Source organism: Pseudochaenichthys georgianus, chromosome 24, assembly GCF_902827115.2.
Source record: "Pseudochaenichthys georgianus chromosome 24, fPseGeo1.2, whole genome shotgun sequence".
Taxonomy (NCBI): domain Eukaryota; kingdom Metazoa; phylum Chordata; class Actinopteri; order Perciformes; family Channichthyidae; genus Pseudochaenichthys; species Pseudochaenichthys georgianus.
The window spans coordinates 1696460-1719108 of record NC_047526.1 but is presented as its reverse complement, the minus strand read 5'-3'; the positions used below and the strand labels follow the sequence as shown (position 1 = coordinate 1719108).

Sequence of the window (22649 nt, the reverse complement as noted above, 5' to 3'; positions counted from 1 at the left end):
AAAGAGTTGACGGTAGGGAGTGATCATAGACACGAGGAATAAGCGTTGGCAGGGTGTACTTTGAGTGTTTGTGACTGCTACTGCCACTTATGCTCTTGTTATCCACTTAAACATAGACAGTGGCAGAATCTCAGTGTTAGTATTATAAGATCTCAGTGCTGCGTTTGACACTGTTGACCACAACATATTACTAGACTACTAGATTACATAGGAAAACTGGGTGGGACTTTCGGCAACAGTTCTAAATTGGTTTGAATCCTACTTAAAGGACAGGAACAACTTTGTTTCTATAGGTAAATACACATCTGACAAATATGACATGTGGGGTACCTCAAGGCTCCATCTTGGGGCCTCTTCTCTTTAACATCTACATGCTACCACTGGCTCAGATAAGGCACAACAACAAAATAAGTTACCATAGCTGTGCAGATGGCACACACATTTACATAACCATTTCACCAGGAGACTATGCTCCAATTCAAACACTGAGTAAGTGCATTGAACAAATCAATGACTGGATGTGTCAGAACCTTCTCCAATTAAACAAAGATACAACTGAGGTAATGGTTTTTGGAGCCAAGGCAGAACGTATAAAAGTCAGCGCTGAGCTTCAGTCTGCAATGTTCAAACCAACAGATAAAGCCAGAAATCTAGGTGTAGTCATGGACTCTGACCTGAGTTTCAACAGTCACATTACTAGTTACTAAATCAGCCTACTGTCACCTTAAGAATATTTCTAGGACTAAAAGACTAATGTCACAGCAGGATTTGGAAAAACTTGTCCATGCTTTTATCTTCAGTAGACTGGACTACTGTAATGGTGTCTTTACAGGTCTCACTAAAAAATATATTAGAAAGCTGCAGCTGATTCAGAATCCTGCTGCTCGAGTCCTCACTGACACTGAGAAAGTGGATCAGTCCAGTTCTGAGGTCTTTACACTGGTTCCTCACTAACTCTAAGAAAGTGGATCAGTCCAGGGGCCCTTCTCACTTCGGTTAAATGGATTCCTTGCGTCCCTCACTTGCGTTGTTTCCCTGCGACTAATCCCTCCCACCAGGGAATCATGGAGAGATGCAAGGAAACCACGAGAAGCAGGGAAATGAGTTTTAAGAGCAATGAGACGTCCTTTCCTCCGGAGCGTCACGTGAAGCGACGTCCGTTTGTGATGACGCTGCACAGCTGATCGTCTGACAGCAGCTCTGTCCCCGTTATTTCCACACACACCCCCGCCTCTGTTAGTACACATTTACTGACACTAACATTTGTATCATCTGTTGTAGACCCAAATACATGAAATAAAATAAGAACTCATTCTAAAAAAAATAAACGCCATTCTTAAAATGTATAAAAGAACAATAGTTTGATTAATATTGATTAGAGTGCACAATAGAAATAAAATAATTCAGAGAAGAAAAAGAGATATGTTATCTATCAAAACCCAGTTAGATTAACATTCATTGGATTGCACACTTTGTTTGTTTGTGTGGATATGTAGCACATTAACATTTTAATAGCACTTAATGATTGACGGAATGGAAATGACAATAAATGAAAATGTAAAACGAAAAAAGCGATGATGAAAATGTTTCCAAAAAATGAAGAAAATTATTTTTGACCACTTTGTTGTTCAGATATATCACATAATTGAAACAAAACACGGTGAGGTTCATGTGTTTTCTTCACTCCGCTGGGAAACTGCTCTCATGTCAAGAAGCATCAGATCAGTGCGTGCACTGCATCATCCAATCAGTGAGCGATACACAGTAAGGGGGCGGGGCGAGTGTCTGAGGACTTCAACGAAGGATGGTCTGGTGGTTCCTCGGTTATAGCTCCTCCATTATCGCTCCTCCGGCAAAAATAAGGCCATTGGGACGCTACTCAAGATAGCGCAGACAAATCAACTTCCAGTGAGACCGAGACCAAGGAGCGAGGAAATGAAAAATAGGAGAAGTGAGAAGGGCCCCAGTTCTGATGTCTTTACACTGGTTCCTCACTAACACTAAGAACGTGGATCAGTCCAGTTCTGAGGTCTTTACACTGGTTCCTCACTAACACTAAGAAAGTGGATCAGTCCAGTTCTGAGGTCTTTACACTGGTTCCTCACTAACACTAAGAAAGTGGATCAGTCCAGTTCTGAGGTCTTTACACTGGTTCCTCACTAACACTAAGAAAGTGGATCAGTTCAGTTGTGAGGGATTTACTCTGGTTCCTCACCAACATTAAGAAAGTGGATCAGTCCAGTTCTGAGGTATTTACACTGGTTCCTCACCAACACTAAGAAAATGGATCAGTCCAGTTCTGAGGTCTTTACACTGGTTCCTCACTAACACTGAGAAAGTGGATCAGTCCAGTTCTGAGGTATTCATACTGGTTCCTCACTAACACTAAGAAAGTGGATCAGTCCAGTTCTGAGGTCTTTACACTGGTTCCTCACTAACACTAAGACAGTGGATCAGTCCAGTTCTGAGGTATTTACACTGGTTCCTCACTAACACTAAGAAAGTGGATCAGTCCAGTTCTGAGGTATTTACACTGGTTCCTCACTAACACTAAGAAAGTGGATCAGTCCAGTTCTGAGGTCTTTACACTGGCTTCCTGTCTGTCAAAGAACTGATTTCAAAATACTGCTGCTGGTTTATAAAGCTTTGAATGGTTTAGGGCCAAAATACATTTCTGATCTCCTGCTAAATGATGAACCATCCAGAACTCTCAAGTCTTCTGTGACGAGCCTACTTTCTGTCCCCAGAAAGCCGGGGTTCAGTTGTTATGCTCCAAACATTACATTACATTGCATTTCGTTGACGCTTTTATCCAAAGCGACTTACAATAAGTGCGTTCGACCAACAAAATACAAACTTGAAGAAAACAGAATCATATAAGTACATCAGGTTTCATAGAGCAAAAACATTTCAAGTGCTACTCAACTGGCTTTAGATAAGCCAGTCCTTTATTAGTATATAAGTGCTTTGTTAATAGTTCTATTGCTCGAAGTGGAGTCGAAAGAGATGAGTTTTCAGTCTGCACCGGAAGGTGTGTAAGCTATCTGCTGTCCTGATGTCAATGGGGAGCTCATTCCACCATTTTGGAGCCAGGATAGCAAACCCACCTGTTTTTGCTGATGGGAACTTGGGTCCCCTTCGCAGCGAGGGTGCATCTGGAACAAACTCCCAGAAACCTGCATGTCCGCTGCAACTCGTACTATTTTTTTACTTTCCAGGCTGAAGACTATTCTTTTTAAAGAACTATCCATATCTCAGACTGCACTGTACGTTTTATTCATGTATATATATTAGCTTGTTTTATGTTTATTTTATTAGGGTCTGAGACCTAGGTCGGCGAAGACCCTATTGAAATAAATAAATAAACCTGCGAAACACACCCAAAACAGGGAAAACGACCGGCCAAAAGCACAGAAAAGGTTCGGAAATCATAACGGCTGATAGGTCGCGTGAGCCCAGTCACGTGGGCGGACTCGCATAATTGATATCGTTACGATCAATTTAGTCGCTTGCGCAGCGATCGATAACCATGCAAAACCCACAAAAAACAGGGAAAACGAAGGGCAAAAGCCCATTAAAAGTGGCCTAAATCATGACAGTAGGTGACGTGGGCGTACTTTTGACCCCCGCAACATATGTGAAAACTCACCAAATGTTGCACGCTCGTCAGAAGTGGTGAAAATGTCAATGTTTAATTGGTTCCGGAACTTTGCGTCAAATTGCGTAGGCCACGCCCACTTACATTTTTAAAGTTAACTATAAAATAACGTACAGGAAGTCGGACATTTTCAATTTGGTGTCGTAAAAACGCGATTTATCGCGTTTTTCGTCCTCCGTACGAAATCTATCTTCTCCTAGGGACTTTATCCGTACGACTCGAAATTCGTCGGGTAGCATCTCGAGACATGGGCAACTCGAAGTTATCACAGACGTTTTTTTCTTTCGCACGGCGTAGCCGTTATTTGGCGCCAACATTTGCGTTCGCTCGATGCTAGGCCATCCCTCGCCATGGAACACAATGTCATAACTAGGGTTGGGAACCGGTTCCGAACCGGAACCGGTTGCACTGCCGTTATAGATGTTCGCCTAGGGCCCCAGATCTGGGAGGCGCTGCGCTGACAGCTCTGGGAGGGAAAACAAATGTTTTGACCGTTGGTGCTCATCCCAATTTTCGGCCTTGATGTAACAACATTCATAATTAAGTAAATGTAACACCCTTTTCACCCCGGTTACACGTTTCATTCGCCCTGTACGATGGGCGCTGCAAGTGATGAAAATTGGGGATGTTGGCTAATCTGGCGCCCGCAGCTCACAGCCAAAGTGCGAGCGAGGGAGAAAGGGAGGGTGCACTGGAACCGGCGCTGTTGTTATTAGCATCTGGTGCTAGCTGCTCTAACGGAAGAAGAAGATGTTTCTACAATGATGTGGAGGGAGAGTCCTCTCCAGTCAGACTGAGGCTGATAACTTCAGCTCAGTGAGGTAAAGGACTCTGAGTGTTTAGATAGTTCACTTTAGTCTAAGTTATCTCAGTGGGTCTCAAACGTTTTGATCACAATTTATGTAAACACATATTTCCAAGGCACTGGATAAAACAGGTTTGAAATCATTCCAATGTATACTATAGGACAGTAAACCAGACATATCGTTTTAAACTGGAGAGATACAAAAATATGCATAAATAAAATAGTAAAATAAGATATGAATGAACAACAAACATAAAATACGTTACATGTATTTGTTATTGGCTATGGGTTATTGGTTATGCTCACATACTTATTTAATTATTCAAATGTAAACCGATCTTTTTCATATGAGTGTTTAGAGTTGTACCCCCTAGATCTAGTCTCTAGTAATTCTGCTTTAAATGCACCAGATTGAAGCATTTTGCTTTAAAATGTTCAAACATTTCTTCCCGGTATGCCTGAGAAGGCAGATTTGCTTGTTTTTCTCAACAAGAACTTAATCATTTTTTTTACCCTGCCCCTCAAAGAATCGGAATTGAGAACCATTAAGAACCGGAATTGAAAAGTAGAATCGGAATCGGAATCAGAATCGTGGAAATTCAAACGATACACAACCCTAGTCATAACTCAAACTGACATACTCAGAACGCCACCAAACTTCACATGATGGTTAACACTACGGCCCTGAACAGCTCTAGGTCAAATCTGATATTACTTAATGTGACGTTACCATGGCAACGGATCCTTCGCCATAAAACACGGTGTGGCTGTAACTCCAATGGAAACGGTCCCATCTTCCCCCAATCTTCATTTTTATATCACCGGTCCATGCCTCAACAGCTCTACGTGAAATCTGAGATCTCACCACATGCCGTTTCCATGACAGCGTTGTCATGGAAACGGCATGTGGTGAGATCTCAGATTGTGAGATCTCAGATTGTTTGGACCATTTTCCATTTAATTACAACAACATCGTATTTTTTGGCGAAGGATCCTTCGCCAAAAAATGGAAAATGGTCCAAACAGCACCAGACTTCAGACTATCATTAATGGTCCGGCCCTCAACAGCTCTACTGTATGTCAATTAGGGGATGTCATCATATGCCGTTGCCATGGCAACAGATCTCTCGCCATGAAACATGGTGTTGTCATAATTCAATGGAAAATCGTCCAAACGGCACCACACTTATGATGGCTAATGGTCCAGCCCTCAACAGCTCTTCGTCAATTATGGGATGTCATCATATGCCGTTTCCATGGCAACACGTCCCTCGCCACCTCAATATGACAATAGTGAGTTTTCCCCAAAAGCTGTTGCCATGGCAACACACCCCTCGCCGTTAAGCACAATATTGCTATAAGTCCTGTGTAAATGGTCAAAAACTGTTCAAACTGTACATGTGTGCTAACCGTCAAGCCCTCAACACATATATGTGTCCATTTTGAGAATGCCGTTGCTATGGTTACAAAATGGTCGCCGTGAAATACGGTTTTCTCATAACTCCAGTTAACATGCTCCAAACGGCACAGAACTTCACAGGTTTCATAACGATGCAGCCCTCAAAACATCTAGGCGTATTATGGGGTGTCATCCAATTCAGTTACCATGGCGACAGATCACTCGCCATCAAACACAATGTTTATGATACTGCTGTAACTCCTAAATATATTGTCCTATCGGCCTGAAACTTCCCACGTTTGCCTACGTCCGAGTCCTCGAGACACCTAGACACACACGTCGACGTGCGGACAACAGCCTGCGGAGCGTCGAAGACCCACTCAACGCTGCTTGCAGCTTTAATTCTCTTTGCTTTTAATGCGTGTTTTTAAATGCCATTATAATGTGTTTCCACTGCACCATTTCTAAATGCTCTTAATGTTTTTTCTTTGTGTAAAGCTCTTTGAATGCCTTGTGTTGAAAGGTGCTGTATAAATAAAATGGCCTTGCCCTTCTACACCTACTTGTTTGGTTGTATTCATCCTGTGTTCCGTTACAGTGAGGTAGTGACGATTCGTACTGATGTCCAGTCTCCAGTCAGTGCAACACATGTAGCTGTTGCAGAATTATTTGCTCTCTTTACCTTTTCATTGCCACGCAATTCATGGTAAACATCCACGCTGGAACTACGGGAGGAGGTTAGGGTCAAACTTGGTCATGTGATTAGTTTGTGGTAATGACGCAAGCCCTATCTGAAAGTGTTGGTATCACACCTGCGGGGGGATCCCTCTACGTCCTCGATGGTGTCGGGCAGGGGCTTATTGGCCGTCTCTGGGAGCAGCAGGGTGAGGGCGGAGCCCAGCAGAGGGCAGAGGCCGCACAGCACCATGGGAGCATGAGGATTGAGTCTCCTAAGCAGGTACATCATGGGAGCCAGGACTCCTCCGGTCCGAGCACACATGGAGCCGATGCCGATCCCATTCTGTCTGTGAGGGACACACAGAGTGACAACCACGATACTGATTCTGATGAGTCACTTCTACTGCAGATACATCTTTGACCTATATGTGGATCAGCAACAGCAAGAAAATGTATCCTGCCCCCTGAAACATTTCTTATATTCATGATCACTACAAAACATAGATAAACCTAAACATGTTTGTAATAACTCACCTGATAACAGTGGGGAACACCTCCGCTGAGTACACGTAAATAATAGACAGAGAGGCTGTTATCCCAAACTTCCCGATCATGGCCAGCACGGTCTTAATGACATACAGGTCTAGAGGAGAGGACACAGAAGAGTGTCACAGACACAGACTGGAGACATGGGAGATACATGGGTGCTTTTTCACAGAATAATAAGCATTTTCCCACCTGCCAAACAATTTTTTTATTATAGCACACCAAAGTGTATGTTGATAAAAATGAGCAAATCACCTGCCACGAGATGGACAAGAGGAAACTCTGAGGAGGCGGGCAGGAATAAAGTATGTACATGAGTGTGTGTGTGTGTGTGTGTGTGTGTGTGTGTGTGTGTGTGTGTGTGTGTGTGTGTGTGTGTGTGTGTGTGTGTGTGTGTGTGTGTGTGTGTGTGTGTGTGTGTGTGTGTGTGTGTGTGTGTGTGTGTGTGTGTGTACCACTGGGGACGAAGATGGTGAGCAGGCAGGCGGTGCCCCCCACAGCCAGGAAAGCCAGCTGGGAGAACTTGCGTGAGCGGTTGAGGGTGAACAGGGTGATGGTGCGTGCAGGCATCTCCACCAGGCCGAAGATCAGCTGAGTCAGATAGATGTTCATTCCAAAGTCAGAAATGTTCAGAGACAGGCCGTAGTACACCAGCACGTTGGTAAACCTGAGAAACGAGGGAGGAGGAAATATAAAAGTCTTTCGGGGGGACAATGTGTCTCCAGCACATCCCAAAGAGGCACTACACTCCTGTATAACAACACATTGTCCCAGGAAACGATATCTTAATCTTAATTCTACAATTAACCCACGCTATCTGCACTTTCTTTGTTGTTCGGAGTTTGAATCTTTATGTCTTTTGCACTTATTTTAAGTCGCTTTGAATAGAGCATCAGCCAAATGAAATGTAATATAATGTACTGTGTGGTAATAACAACATTCAATTCAGTTTGAACTAAAATGAAAGAATCATTCATGGAAAGTAAGAAATATATAAGAACACAACAATTCCACAGTGCAATTTATTTTGTCAATATCCAAATAATGAATAACTATTCATAATTATCCAAATAATTATCAATTATTTGATAGCCATTCCGTTATTATTGATAACCAGACTAGCTCACACAGAGAACCCCAGCAATTTAAAACATGAGATTATTTGGCGCAGTAATTAGGTGGATAATGTGCATAATGATTCATCTGTGGGGGACAGTGATCTATAAACATAGGTCTTGGTTCTCTACTTTTTTCCATACTTCTCACCACAGAACACCGAAGGGTTTTACACCTTTGACAGAAATCCTATCACGGTGTGAAGAGCCGCCACCAAGCCTTGACTGAATGTGGACGGTCATGCAGGTACAGTGGTTATTGACAGTTCTGTTACACTCTTACACTGAAACGTTGACTTTAATTAAATGTATTATGTCAACAGATTTCACATAACTGTATCAGGTTAGTTGAAAGCAATAATATTTGGATTAATAAGGTTCAACTCAATATTATTGCTTTTAACCTGTTAAACCCCAAGCCTGTGTTTCAGGTCTCAGGCTCGAAAATGACATTTCCAGAAGAAATGACCATATCTTCCCTTCTAAAAGGGGGAAATGAATAACCTTTTTTTAAAAGTAATGATAGACCTGTGAGTTGGATGTAGAAAAGTCAGAATCAATATAGATGTTTTCTATTTTAAAGAAAATTCAGATTGAACATGTAAAAAATGTAAATTATAGTGTCCGTTATAGTGAAAACTACCCTTGGATGATGGGTTAGTAGACTAAAAGCTTTAGGAATCCAAAGTACAACGTATAATAAGTACCCTGTATCAAGATTGATGCAAAACAAGTGCCAAGGTTTAGAAAAAAAAACTCCACCTCTGAGGTCATTTGGGTGGAAATTGGCGTTTTTGCCGTTTCTCTGGAACCTATTGGTCAATTTTGATGATTGACTTCTCTTTTGAACCGTTAGAGCCAATTGAATCGAAGGGGGATTTCCACATACACACCAACGTCACCATTGAGAAGTGGGGGCTATGCGCACGCAGTTTTCCCAAAGCGAAACCTATCTATCTAGGTTTATTGCTCATGGATTATCAGTAATCATTTCAAAAGGACACAGACACATTGGATTAACTTCAGCAGCGTTTTTATCGTTTTTTTGCCATTGAAGACAACATTTGATCAGACAACAACAAAGGTAAGACATATTGCCGAGTTTGCTACCTAATGCCACGTGTTGTGATGTCTGTTTTTGTTTCTCATGTCGCAAGTTCTGATCATGTATTGATGATACAGATACCTATCGAATCTGTGTAATCTCACGATGCTAATCGATGGGTTGGATTTGCATTTACGATAAGTAATAAGGGTTTTATACCGTGAGTGCTGTGCTAACGGCGTTAGCATTTTTTCGCTCAGGGCTAATTCAGAGGCTCAGCATTAGTCTTGTGTTTCTTTCTGCTAAAAATGGTTCATATCATCAGTTAGCTGAGTTTCTTCCCGTTACATGGATATGAAACATTCATAGTTTATTAAATATTAACAAGCCCTCAGACGCTGTTTCCTGCAGATTATGCGTTTTCCCCCCCGCCGGCGGGGGGATGGGGTTTAACAGGTAGGTTTAACAAACCTAATACAGTTATTCGAAATTGTTGACAATTAAAGTTATTGTATCAGTGTACAGTCCTGTTCTTACAATCCATTCATGAACATTATATACTGATGGACAGAACTGTGTTCATGACCACTTATATATTTACTTTTAATTCATTCACATAATGTTATAATGAGACAATAACAGGCTACAGATCCGGACATATACACACACACATATATTTACAGTTGCAAGAAAAAGTGTGTGAACCCTTTGGATTCTCCCCACATAGCGTTGTGTGTTCCTTCCAAACAACTCAGCTTTGGTTTCATCTGTCCACAGAACATGTTGCCAGTCGTGCTGTGGAACATCCAGGTGCTCTTTTGCAAACTTCAAACGTGCAGCAATGTTTTTTCTGGACAGCAGTGGCTTCCTCCGTGGTGTCCTCCCAGGAACTCCATTCTTGTTCAGTGTTTTATGTATCGTAGATTCGTCAATAGAGATGTTAGCATGTGCCAGAGATTTCTTTAAGTCTCTAGCTGACACTCTAGGACTCTTCTTCACCTCATTGAGTATTCTGCGCTGTGCTCTTGCAGTCATCTTTACAGGACGGCCAATCCTAGGGAGAGTAGCAACAGTGCTGAACTTTCTCCATGTATAGACGACTTGTCTTACCGTGGACTGATGAACATCAAGGCTTTAGAGATACTTCTGGAACCCTTTCCAGCTTTATGCAAGTCAGCAGTTCTTAATGGTAGGTCTTCTGAGAGCTCTTCTGAGCGAGGCATGGTTCACATCTGGCAATGCTTCTTAAGAATAGCACATTCAAAACTGGTGTGTATTTTTTATAGGGCAGGGCAGCTTCAACCAACACCTCCAATCTCGTCTCATTGGTTGGACTCCAGGTTGACTGACTCCTGACTCCAAGTAGCTCTGAAGAAGTCTTTAGCTGAGGGTTTCACATACTTGTTCCACCCTGCACTGTGAATGTTTACATGGTGTGTTCAATAAAAACATGAAAACATATCATTGTTTGTGTGGTATTAGTTTAAGCAGACTGTGTTTGTCTATTGTTGTGACTTAGATGAAGATCAGAACACATTTTATGACCAACTTGTGCAGAAATCCAGGTCATTCCAAAGGGTTCACGTACTTTTTCTTGCAACTGTATATAGGCTATATATTTATATAAATATATATACAATTTCAGATTCAAACAAGTATGAGAGCACTCTCATAATAACGTAACACTATCAGAGACTGGATATATCCCCCCCCCCCCTCTCTCTGGACGCTACAATGGGCCAAAAGTTTTATTTACAAGTATTAAAAGTAAGCAGAGTACACCAAACCAACTGAGACCTGTCTGTCCGCCGCATCTACGCGCGCACACGCACGCACGCGCACGCACGCACGCGCACGCACACACACACACACACACACACACACACACACACACACACACACACACACACACACACACACACAGTACCACACGCATCTACAGCTCCTAAAGCATAATCAGGCTACAGCCGTTGTGTATTTTATTATATGAAGCACTAAATGGTTTTAGAAACATGTCGACTCTTTGTTTGTAGATATCTACTAAACTAAAGCATATAAATACAGAGAGTAATGCAGGCCTGTTATACTGAGTGATATATATTATAGATGAGAGTAACACCTACGTCACTTCCGGACGAAAATTACGGCCCGCCCACTTTTGGGGGAAAACAACGCTGTCATTTGAATGGCGGTCAATACAAATTCTGAAGTGTTTGCCAATCCGATCAGACATTTTTGAAAACTGTTTTTTTTTTTGAATATTCAAAGAACCCGATTACGATGGCCAGTCAGGCAAACAATTACATTAAATCATTTGAAATCGACAATCGGGCTCGATATACGAAGTCGATAAGAAAAAAGCCCAATATCTTAGATACATAACAAACTTGAACATACCCTTCCTATTTCCTCTTTTGATAATCAATCTGGGGCTCCTGTTGTAAAGGATGAGCTGCTAACAAATTAAAAAACTATATTTATTTTTCTTATTGACCTACTTTTGATTGATTTAGCTAACTTATAACTTAACTTATGAGGCAGTATACCTCACCTCTAGTGAGCGGCCCGGCCCTTCGAATATATTAAGTAATCCTTATTATACATTCAGTTGACTGATACAAGTCAGTAAAGATAATAGGATTGAGTGGAGCTTTGACAGGAGATGGAAGAGGAGTGTGTTGGAGAAGCAAAGTTCCAGACTGTTAGGAATGTGAGAGGAACCCAAACACTGTTTTGCTCTGGGGCTAAGACCCTCTGCTGTTTGTGTCATTGAAAAACCATAAACAAATAAAAAGCCTTACTGCAGCAAGTCAGTGCAACAATGGCTGTCATGTTGAAGTGATCAGAGCATGACGTGAATCATTGACTTCACATGGACAAGGATACATTTTCCTATTCAGAAAAAGGCACTGAAGCACTGAAAAATCTGAAACGTTGAATTTAAATACATGTAATATGTCAACAGAATGCACATAACTGTATTAGGTTAGTTGAAAGCAATAATATTAAGATTAAATTAGGGCTGTCAGTCGATTAAAATATTTAATCGCGATTAATCACATGATTGTCCAGTTAATCGCAAATTAATCGCACATTTTTGATCTGTTCTAAATGTACCTTAGAGGAATATTTTTCAAGTTTTTAATACTCTTATCAACATATGAGTGGACAAATATGCTTTATGCTAATGTTTGTTTAATATCATTGGAACAATGACAAATATTCCTCAGCCTCTGAACATTACAAATATTCGCCTCAATTCAACCCGGAACCTCTCTCATACAATACAATAATACAAAGTGTGTGTGTGTGTGTGTGTGTGTGTGTGTGTGTGTGTGTGTGTGTGTGTGTGTGTGTGTGTGTGTGTGTGTGTGTGTGTGTGTGTGTGTGTGTGTGTAGAGACACACTGTAATGGATCATTGGAGCTATGTGCAACTCAAGGCGTATGACTTCTCGTACAATGTCCCGTTGTCTGGCTTCCTGCATAAAGTCAAGTGCTCGGCGCAGTTGTCGGCGAAATGTCGCTCCTCTGTTTTCATTGAAACAGCTCCTTATATCCGTTAGCGCAGCTAGCACCAGATGCTAACAACAACAATACACGTAAGGTGTGCGCTTTCTCTCTCTCTCGCTCGCGCCACACATAAGCCGCTTTCACACCAAGTACTTTGCCGTACTTAGTGCTCCGGCACTTATAACCCCAGGGCACAAAGTACCAATCGCATTCACACCTGAATAAGTCCCTGAGGGAAGATTACGCAAATGAGCCGCTGACATCACTTTGTCTTCTTCTGCTTTGGGTTTACTGGCAGGCCGCACACAACTTCACGGCGTATACTGCCACCCGAAGTCCCCGGCCGGAAGTCCCCGGAGTTGGGAACTGGGGACTTCCGAGTAAAACGCTGACACCTCCTCATCACTCCACCGCTCCCATGTTTTTTTTGTGTTGCCATAAGCTATTCTCTTTCCGTTGGTGTGCGGGGCTAATGCTAATAATAAATGCCAGCAAATACAATGGCAGCTTCAAAAACATTTTCTGAGTTAGCAGGCACTAAAAATGGGGGTAAAAGTTCCCGGCACTAAGTACTCTTTTTGGTGTGAACGCGACATAAGGGGTACTAAACGGGAAAAGTACGGGGTAAAAGTACTCCGGTGTGAACGTGCCTATACACACACCCTCCCGGTCCTCCCGATGGCCAGTCGGTGCCTGCCGGTGAGCGTGGAAGTGTGGTCTGCCACAAGTGGGCGGCAGGAGCGGGGCTGTCAGCATCAGCTTGTAGATGGTATTTTAAACTCGATGCGCTCTGAAACTACGGGGCGGCCCAGGACAAAAAATACACATGCGTTAATCGCGTTAAAATAATTAGTGGCGTTAATTTTTTTTGTTATTAACGCGTTAACTTGACAGCCCTAGATTAAATATGTTAAAGCTAATATTATAGCTTACAATGAACCTAATATACACTGATATAGTACATTTGATTAAAGTCAACATTTTAGATTGTTCAGTGTAGAAAGACAAAGGCAATGCTCTGCTCATCCTTACCAGAGATAAAACACGATCAAAGAGTGCTTCCTCATTTTCGAGGTTCTAACCAGGTCAATGAATGAGTGTTTTTTCTTCACCTCATTTTTCTTTTCAACTCTATAGACCTGGTGAGACACAGAGGAAGACAGTTAGAGACTTTGGAGTTGGGTATATAAAATAATAAAACACAGTACTGATGGGGAAGTTTGCATTTTTAAATGATAATGAGTGATGGAACATTTATGCAAAGTAATAATGGTTGCTTCAGAGTGATACTGAAGTACCTGTTATACAGCTAGAACACTCTCCCTGCTACTAAAGCAAGAGGAGCTACAGTATGTTCACTGAGGATCCTTTTTTTCTGTGAATGGTATTTTTTATTATTTTTGAAGAATTCAAAAGATTTGATATTTGATTTATAAATTAAATCTATCCATTGATTTTTACAATGTTACAATTTAAATGTTGCATTTCTACCTGACACATCTCCAGATCTTTGGTGAGGGGCTTCCCATTGATCTGCGCTGCTTTCCGGATCAGTTCCCATGCTTCCTCCTTTCTGTCATTGGCCATTAACCAGCGAGCTGACTTCGGCAACACCCTGAAAAAGTAAAGAAAATGCCTTCATATTAACATAGACACCGAGGTGGCTGTTGCTCAGTGGAATAGTGCGCTGATCTTCAGGGCAAACACTTCACCCCAGATTGTTCCAGACTGTGGGCAATCCCTACAGTCTGAATGTATGTAAGTCGCTTTGGATAAAAGCGTCAAACACAGGCATGGGCAAATTAAGGCCCGCCGGCCATATACGGCCCGTTGGGCTTTTTAATCCGGCCCGCCGAATATTGGTACAAAATTGTCCAAATTATAGTAAAGACCGCATTAATTTAGCCTTTTTCCTGCAATACCCAGCATTTCAGTTGATCCCACTAGATGGCGCACTCTAGACACAATTGACCTTTGCTGGAGTCGGCAACCCGGCAAGATCTTACGGCCCGTCTACACTACAGCGTCGACAGCGTCGAAAGCTCCAATCTGCCCATTCACTTTCAATGGGGTGACGTCACGTAGCCGCGCTTTTTCTGAATTGTGGGTAGCAGAGCGGTCCGTCTCAGGCGTCTCCGGCGACAGAAGTTGAACAATGTTCAACTTCTGATGCCGGAGACCCCGGAGTAGCCAGCGCCAGCCAATCAAATCCCGTTTCCCAAAATCTGACAGCTGAAGCCGTAGCCAATCAAACCGCGTCTAAGCTGGGAGAGATATCCCGCCGTTCATTTCTATATTTCAAAAAAAGTCGGAGGAGAAACTAACTATCGCCGTAGCAAATCACCCGGTTTTGTATGACCAGACCCTCTTCACCTACCGGGATACAAACCGGAGGAACCAGGCATGGAGGGAGGTGGCAGAGACAGTGGGTGAAACTGGTAGGTTTTCGCCTGTTTGGGGAGTTTATATATATATATTGCTCCCATACAATCCCCGGAGTTTTTTGTTTTGTATGTCGGGGGCGGGAGATTCATGTGATTGGTTGTTGGCCGTGTTGCTTGAATAAAATCCCCAAGCTCCAGACACGCCCAGCTCCAAGCTATTTTTGAAGCTGTAGTGTGGACGCTCCGTAAGAACCAAATACGTCACGCTTACATTGGAGGGGGTCGAGATTAATCTGAGTAATAACAGTTCATGGCGAGTACAGTGAATACTACAAGTTGTAACAATCAGTAGCTAAAATAACGTATTCCAATTTTTATTTTGTTGTCACGCGTGGAATTATACCGGCTCTCGTTTCAGTACACATAACAACGGAACCATAGCAACGGAACTGACAGGCAACACTCTGAATCCGATTGGCTGTGACTGCATCCACTCAGAGTGCCCGATTCAGAAACGTGACTCTTACTGTCACAATTCACATGTTGTCACGTTTGTAGTTTTGTCTGTGTTGGTGTTTTTCTGGTCTTTGGGTTTCCTGTCTTATTGTGTAAAGTGTTCACCCCCGTTTCCTGCCTGTCTGCTTTCTGTCTGTTTCCCTCCCTGATTACCCGATTGTGTTCACCTGTTGTCCTTGTGTTTCTCCTCCCCTGCCCGGCTGTTTCTCGTTGTCATGATTACCCCTTCTTGTATTTAGTCTTGTCTCTGTCTGTGTTCAGTGTTGGGTCATTGTTTGTTGGTGACGGAGTTCACCGGAGAGTGTTCTGTTCTGTATATATCATTTATCCTTGAAATAAAGGGTTTCTCAAGAGTTATCTGCATTTGGGTCCTGCTTCCTTCACTCGTCCGTGACAGAATGACCCAACCAGGAATGGACCCAGCAGACAGTTTGTACGCGGTGAAGTACAAGTTAACATGCTTGAGGAATGACTTTCGATATGCCTCCAGTACTGAAGAGAGGCAGTCAGTTATTTCTGCGGCACGCCAGGAGGTAACCTCAAGGCCCTGGTTGAGGGAGTTGCTCCCCGAGTGGGTGGAGGACTTTTTGGGCAGCGTTGAGGTCAAACCTTTTTCCCGGCCTGCTAGCTCCAGGCATGCTAGTCCCCTACCTCCCAATTCCCAACCTGACGCCATACGTCTCGGCGTGTTCCGTCTGGAGTCAACCTCTGCTTCTTCCCCAGTTCCTGCTCCTGTCCAGGAGCCGTTCTCTGGAACTCTGGCTTTTGGAGGCCCACGGAGCCTCCAAAAGGCTCCTAAGAGAGGGAGTCGCAAGTCCAGACTAGCAGCCACGGTTCCAGTCCCGGCTCCAGCAGTCACGGTTTCGGCCCCAGCAGCCACGGTTTCGGCCCCAGCAGCCACGGTTCCAGTCCCGGCCCCAGCAGCCATGGTTCCTGCCCCAGTGCAGGCTCCCGCAGCCATGTTTCCGGCTCCGAGTCCGCCCCACACAGTCATGATCCGGGCTCCAGAGCTGGATCATACAGCCATGTTTCCGGCTCCAGGGCCGGCCCCAGCGGCTATGGTCCCGGCTCCGGGAGCGCCCTATACGGCCGTGTTTCCGGCGTCGAAGCTGGAGCTTATAGACAGGATTCTGGCTTCAGCAGCCATGTTTCTGGCTGCTATTCCGGTCCCTGCAGCCAGGGTTTCGGCCCCAGTTCTGGTCCCCGCAGCCATGGTCCCGACCCCAGCTGTCTTGGTTCCAGACCCGGATCTGGTCCCGGCTGCCACGGTCCCATCTCGGGTTCCCTCCTCTGGTTCCTCCTCGAGTCCCCTCTCTAGTTTCCCTCTCGAGTTCCCTCTCGAGTTCCCTTCTCTAGTTACTCTTCTAGTCCCTCCTCTAGTCTCTCCTCTAGTCCCCTCTTTAGTCTCTGTTCGAGTCCCCTCTCTGTTTCCATCTCAAGTTCCCTCTCCAGTTCCCCCTCGAGTCCCCCCTCAAGTTCCCTCCTTTAGTCCCTCCTTTAGGCCCTCCTCTAGTCCCCCTCTCGAGTTCCCTTCTCTAGTTACTCCTCTAGTCCCTCCTCTAGTTTCTCCTCTAGTCCCCTCTGTAGTCCCCTCTCTGTTTCCATCTCGAGTCCCCTCTCCAGTTCCCCCTCGAGTCCCCTCTCGAGTTCCCTCCTTTAGTCCCTCCTTTAGGCCCTCTAGTCCCTCCTCGGGTCCCCTCTCTAGTTCCCTTCCCTAGTTACTCCTCTAGTCCCCTCTGTAGTCCCTTCTCGAGTTCCCTCTCTGTTTCCATCTCGAGTCCCCTCTCCAGTTCCCCCTCGAGTCCCCTCTCGAGTTCCCTCCTCTGGTCCCTCCTCTGGTCCCTCCTCGAGTCCCCTCTTTAGTTCCCCTCTCAAATCCCCTCTTTAGTTCCCCTCTCAAATCCCCTCTCGTGTTCCCTTCTCTAGTCCCCTCTGGAGTCCCCTCTCCAGTCTCCTCTCGAGTCCCCTCTCAAGTCTCCGCTCGAGGGCCCTCTCCATTCCCTATTTAAGCCCCTACGCAAGTGTCGTTGGAGGTCCCGCCGTCTACTCCCCTGCCGGGGGTCCTGCCAGCTCTGTGTCCTGTGCCGTTGGAGGTCCCGCCGTCTACTCCCCTGCCGGGGGTCCTGCCAACCCTGTGTCCTGTGCCGTTGGAGGTCCCGCAGAATACTCCCCTGCCGGGGGTCCTGCCAGCTCTGTGTCCTGTGCCGTTGGAGGTCCCGCCGTCTACTCCCCTGCCGGGGGTCCTGCCAACCCTGGGTCCTGTGCCGTTGGAGGTCCCGCCGTCTACTCCCCTGCCGGGGGTCCTGCCAACCCTGTGTCCTGTGCCGTTGGAGGTCCCGCCGTCTACTCCCCTGCCGGGGGTCCTGCCAACCCTGTGTCCTGTGTCGTTGGAGGTCCCGCCGTCTACTCCCCTGCCGGGGGTCCTGCCAACCCTTTCTCCTGTCCCGTTGGAGGTCCCGCAGAATACTCTTCTGCCGGGGGTCCTGCCAACCCTTTCTCCTGTCCCGTTGGAGGTCCCGCCGTCTACTCCCCTGCCGGGGGTCCTGCCAGCTCTGTGTCCTGTGCCGTTGGAGGTCCCGCCGTCTACTCCCCTGCCGGGGGTCCTGCCAACCCTGTGTCCTGTGCCGTTGGAGGTCCCGCAGAATACTCCCCTGCCGGGGGTCCTGCCAGCTCTGTATCCTGTGCCGTTGGAGGTCCCGCCGTCTACTCCCCTGCCAGCTCTGTGTCCTGTGCCGTTGGAGGTCCCGCCGTCTACTCCCCTACCGGGGGTCCTGCCAACCCTGTGTCCTGTGCCGTTGGAGGTCCCGCCGTCTACTCCCCTGCCGGGGGTCCTGCCAACCCTGTGTCCTGTGTCGTTGGAGGTCCCGCCGTCTACTCCCCTGCCGGGGGTCCTGCCAACCTTTTCTCCTGTCCCGTTGGAGGTCCCGCAGAAGACTCTTCTGCCGGGGGTCCTGCCAACCCTATATCCCGTGCCGTTGGAGGTTCTACTGGGGGCCCTGCCAGCCCCATGTCCATCACCGGTCTCGCCGGGGTTCCTGCCAACTCCTGGTCCTTTTCCGTGGGGGATCCTGCCGAAGCCTGTCCGACCGGCTCCGGTTTCTGTCCGGCCGACACCGGGTCCTGCCCGATCTCCGGAACTGGCCCATCAGCGCTTTCCTGCCCGGCCTCCTGATCCTGTCCGGTCGACACCGGCTCAAGCCCGGCCCCCTGAGAGACGCGGTCTTCGCCCTCGAGCCCGGCCCCCTGAGAGCCGCGGTCTTCGCCCTCGAGCCCGGCCCCCTGAGAGCCGCGGTCTTCGCCCTCGTGCCCGGCCCCCTGAGAGCCGCGGTCTTCGCCCTCGGGCCCGACCCCCTGACTCTTCCTGCCGTTGCCTTCGCCCTCGGACCCGGGTCCCTGACTCTTCCTGCCGCTGCCTTCGGTCCTCCATGGTCCCCACCTTGGACTCTGTTTTGACCCGTCCGCCCGAGACCCCTTCCTGGTCCTCCGCTGTGTTCCTGGGCTGTCAGCCCAAGACCCGTCCTCCGGACCCCCTCCGCCCACCCTGCTTGGGGTTTTGGACTTTTTTTTTTTTTTTTTAGGGACGTCTGGAATCCGTCCCTTGAGGGGGGGTTTCTGTCACAATTCACATGTTGTCACGTTTGTAGTTTTGTCTGTGTTGGTGTTTTTCTGGTCTTTGGGTTTCCTGTCTTATTGTGTTAAGTGTTCACCCCCGTTTCCTGCCTGTCTGCTTTCTGTCTGTTTCCCTCCCTGATTACCCGATTGTGTTCACCTGTTGTCCTTGTGTTTCTCCTCCCCTGCCCGGCTGTTTCTCGTTGTCATGATTACCCCTTCTTGTATTTAGTCTGGTCTCTGTCTGTGTTCAGTGTTGGGTCATTGTTTGTTGGTGACGGAGTTCACCGGAGAGTGTTCTGTTCTGTATTTGTCATTTATCCTTGGAATAAAGGGTTTCTCAAGAGTTATCTGCATTTGGGTCCTGCTTCCTTCACTCATCCGTGACACTTACACTCTTTACGTCACAAACAAAGATGGTGGATGAGAATAGATCTATAAAACGATAAGCAATGCGCAGTGGATCGGAAGAGGACGGTGTGTCGGCGTTGTTCTATAGCGGTGCAGTATGCTAATAGGAACACACGCCAAACATGCTAAATCACATCAGAAGGGATCACCCAGATTTGCCAATCACCGGAGCCCGGCAAAAGACAACAGCAGTTCAACAGCTGATCCCCGCTGTTTTTAAGAAGCCAATAGACATGAAAGCCGAGTGACCAAAATACATAACGGAAGCTTTTGGCATATTTTTTCAACGACTTGAAACACTTTCTTATTATTGATGATGTAATATTTTCAAGACATTCTTTTTAGTTTTACAGCTTGATGAAACCTTTTTGTTTGACATCAGCCATTATAGATACTATGGCCATCTGAGTGTGTGTGGTACTGTTTGTGGTTTGTTTTTAACGGTTTAATACAGTTAATTATTCAAAATGTCAGAGTTCCTTATTTTTAAACTGAAACTTGCACTACTGTTCAAAAGTAAATAACAACAAACCTGGAATTATGCATTTGGGACTTTTTTTTGCTTTTTCTTGTTGTACCGAACCGTACCGAACCGTGACCCCAAACCGAGGTACGAACCGAACCGTGACTTCTGTGAACCGTTACACCCCTAGTCCTCGGTGTTCCAGGGAACTCACCAAGTGTCAGAAAACACAACCCTTTCTCTTTTCCTCCATACCCAAATCTCTAAAAATGGGGCTGCAACGGATCTGATAGAGACTGATCTTGAATTATTTTCTACGTCACAGAAGTGGTGCTCCGCTTATTGGTCAATTCTCCACCTATCAGGGGAATGTGGGGTTGGGCCACGGCCCGCCATTGCGCTGGAGACGCTGTAGTACATATGCCAGGCCTGTAAGTGGCGCTGTAGTCTGCCACAAAAGCAGCGAAGAAGACTTCCCGCGCATGGTTGCCCTTCTGTTTATACTTTGCTCTGGCTCTTTCTCTCCCTCCCCGAGGCAAGCGTTTGCTCCCTCGCTGTAATTCTCTCCGGTAGTTCACCAGCAGATGACAAACACCCTCCTCTCCGGCCGTGCGGCAGAGTTTCAGTTAGATTTTTATTTCGCCGGTCAACATGTCCGTTAAAGTTTAAATCTTCTGGACAAAATTAGAAAAGTGCCGGTCAAAGGTCTTCTTTGTTATTTATTGAGCTTTAAAGCAAATGAATAACGACTATTGTGTGACAGTCAGACAATCCTAAATCCGCCTCTGCACGTAACGGTCACTTCATGACGCAAACGATGACGCACTGATGCAATAACTCACCTAATTCAACCTAATTCATCTTTGAACCTGCATCTGTAAAAATGAGTGGACCAAAGAAAAGAAAAGTCGACAATGAGTGCCGAGTGTTTAATGAGGAGTGGACAGCTACATATTTTTTCACCGATCTGCTACTGGCCCGGCCCGTCTGTTACATTTTAAAACTCATGGTGGCCCCCGGGCCAAAAGGTTTGACCACCCCTGGTCTAACAAGTAATGTAATGTGATGTTTCCGTCCTCTTGTTCAGTGGTTCCCAACCCGGGGTACGGGTACCCCTAGGGATATGTGAGGGGATCGCAGTGGCTACGCGGCAGCCCGGTCGGCCGCAGGGTTCGTTCTAAAGATAGTGCGAGTCATCGCTAATTAAATAAATCACTTTTGTCTTATATGAATACAGTTCAATGTTTGTATTCGAATATGAAGGACAAAAGTGACTGTGGACAGTCATTCAGAGGGGAGGGGTCTCCTCTCCTCCGTGTGAAGAGCTGCTGCGGGGGACAGCATGCTGCAGGTTCCCGCCTAGAGTAGCGAGGGTTTTCAGGATTCAAACAATCAGAGTACATGTTCATGTTCAAGTGTGCACGCCACACGTCTGTAGGCTGACTGTGAACCCTGTGTCTACAGGTGTTGCTGTAGATAGGGACACTAGTGTGTACACAAAAAGGATGGGGTGCCAAACTGTTTTATTTGTATCTGAAAAAAGCGTCCCCATTGAAAACAGTAATAGGTCAAACATAATTGTATTACATGTAATTTATTAAATGCACGATATTCATTATTTAAAGGAAAACTGCAAATGTATATTCTTCAGAAAGATGATATCAAAGAAGAAGCCCTCCTTATTCCCTGTTATCCTTCAGGCAGCTCTCAGTTGACACTGAGGTTGGGGACCCCTGCTGCTTAACTACAGATGTTGAAACTGCTATAAGTGAGTCTTAATATAATTATTTTCACTGACAATGAGTGTAATATCAAGTTTAAATGCATTTGTATTTAGGGTGAGAGTTAAACAAGGGATTTTCATTTAGGAGCACAAGAAAACATGTAAGCCAGTCATCACAGACGAGTGACCAGCTCAACGAGTCCACGAGACAACACAGGTGGGAAACCACTGCTGGAGCTGGTCAAACTAGCAGGCAACGCTTCCAGGCAGAACTCTCTGGATTCTCCTGCTTTGGATGGTTGATTGCATTTCACATCACAGCTTAACTTTTAATACTGTTTTATGATTTCATTAGTTAAAATGTTAACCTATTTTAGCTAGTTTTACCGGCGGCATAGGATTTGGAGCCCACAATATACTAGCATGATAGCATGGTGGCTGATTTCCACATCAGAGATGACCGCATTGAACAGGACACATCCTGAGTCGCTTGGCGTGCGTACCATTCATCACCTGCCTGTCTGCACTCTCCATCCCTCTCTCTGTAGCGCTCCGAGCGCTTTGCTCTGCTCTCTACAGGTTACATACAAACTTAAAAATTATTTCTGGCATTTTCTGGAGTCTTCACTCTAAATTCATACTTAACCATAATAGTGATGATCAAAACGCATCCATTGTATGGCTTTTTCCATCTGGTGATGATCTGCATGCACAGTAAGCCACCCGTTCGGCTCTCCCTAACAATCCTTTGTTCCTATCCGTGTTATAATTAACACCAGACCACCA

General features: G+C 45.6%; 1 protein-coding gene across 1 annotated transcript in view; it reads right to left on the bottom strand.

Annotated features, from left to right (window-relative positions):
- Nucleotides 1-22649, bottom strand: part of LOC117440228 (solute carrier family 22 member 13) — a 43990-nt gene that overhangs the window by 4622 nt on the left and 16719 nt on the right. The window contains exons 5-9 of the mRNA XM_071202021.1: nucleotides 14249-14372; nucleotides 13790-13896; nucleotides 7542-7753; nucleotides 7075-7183; nucleotides 6675-6887 (exon numbers count right to left, since the gene is read on the bottom strand). Of these exons, the coding sequence (XP_071058122.1) occupies nucleotides 6675-6887; nucleotides 7075-7183; nucleotides 7542-7753; nucleotides 13790-13896; nucleotides 14249-14372 (765 nt within the window). The remainder of the gene's footprint in view (nucleotides 1-6674; nucleotides 6888-7074; nucleotides 7184-7541; nucleotides 7754-13789; nucleotides 13897-14248; nucleotides 14373-22649) is intronic.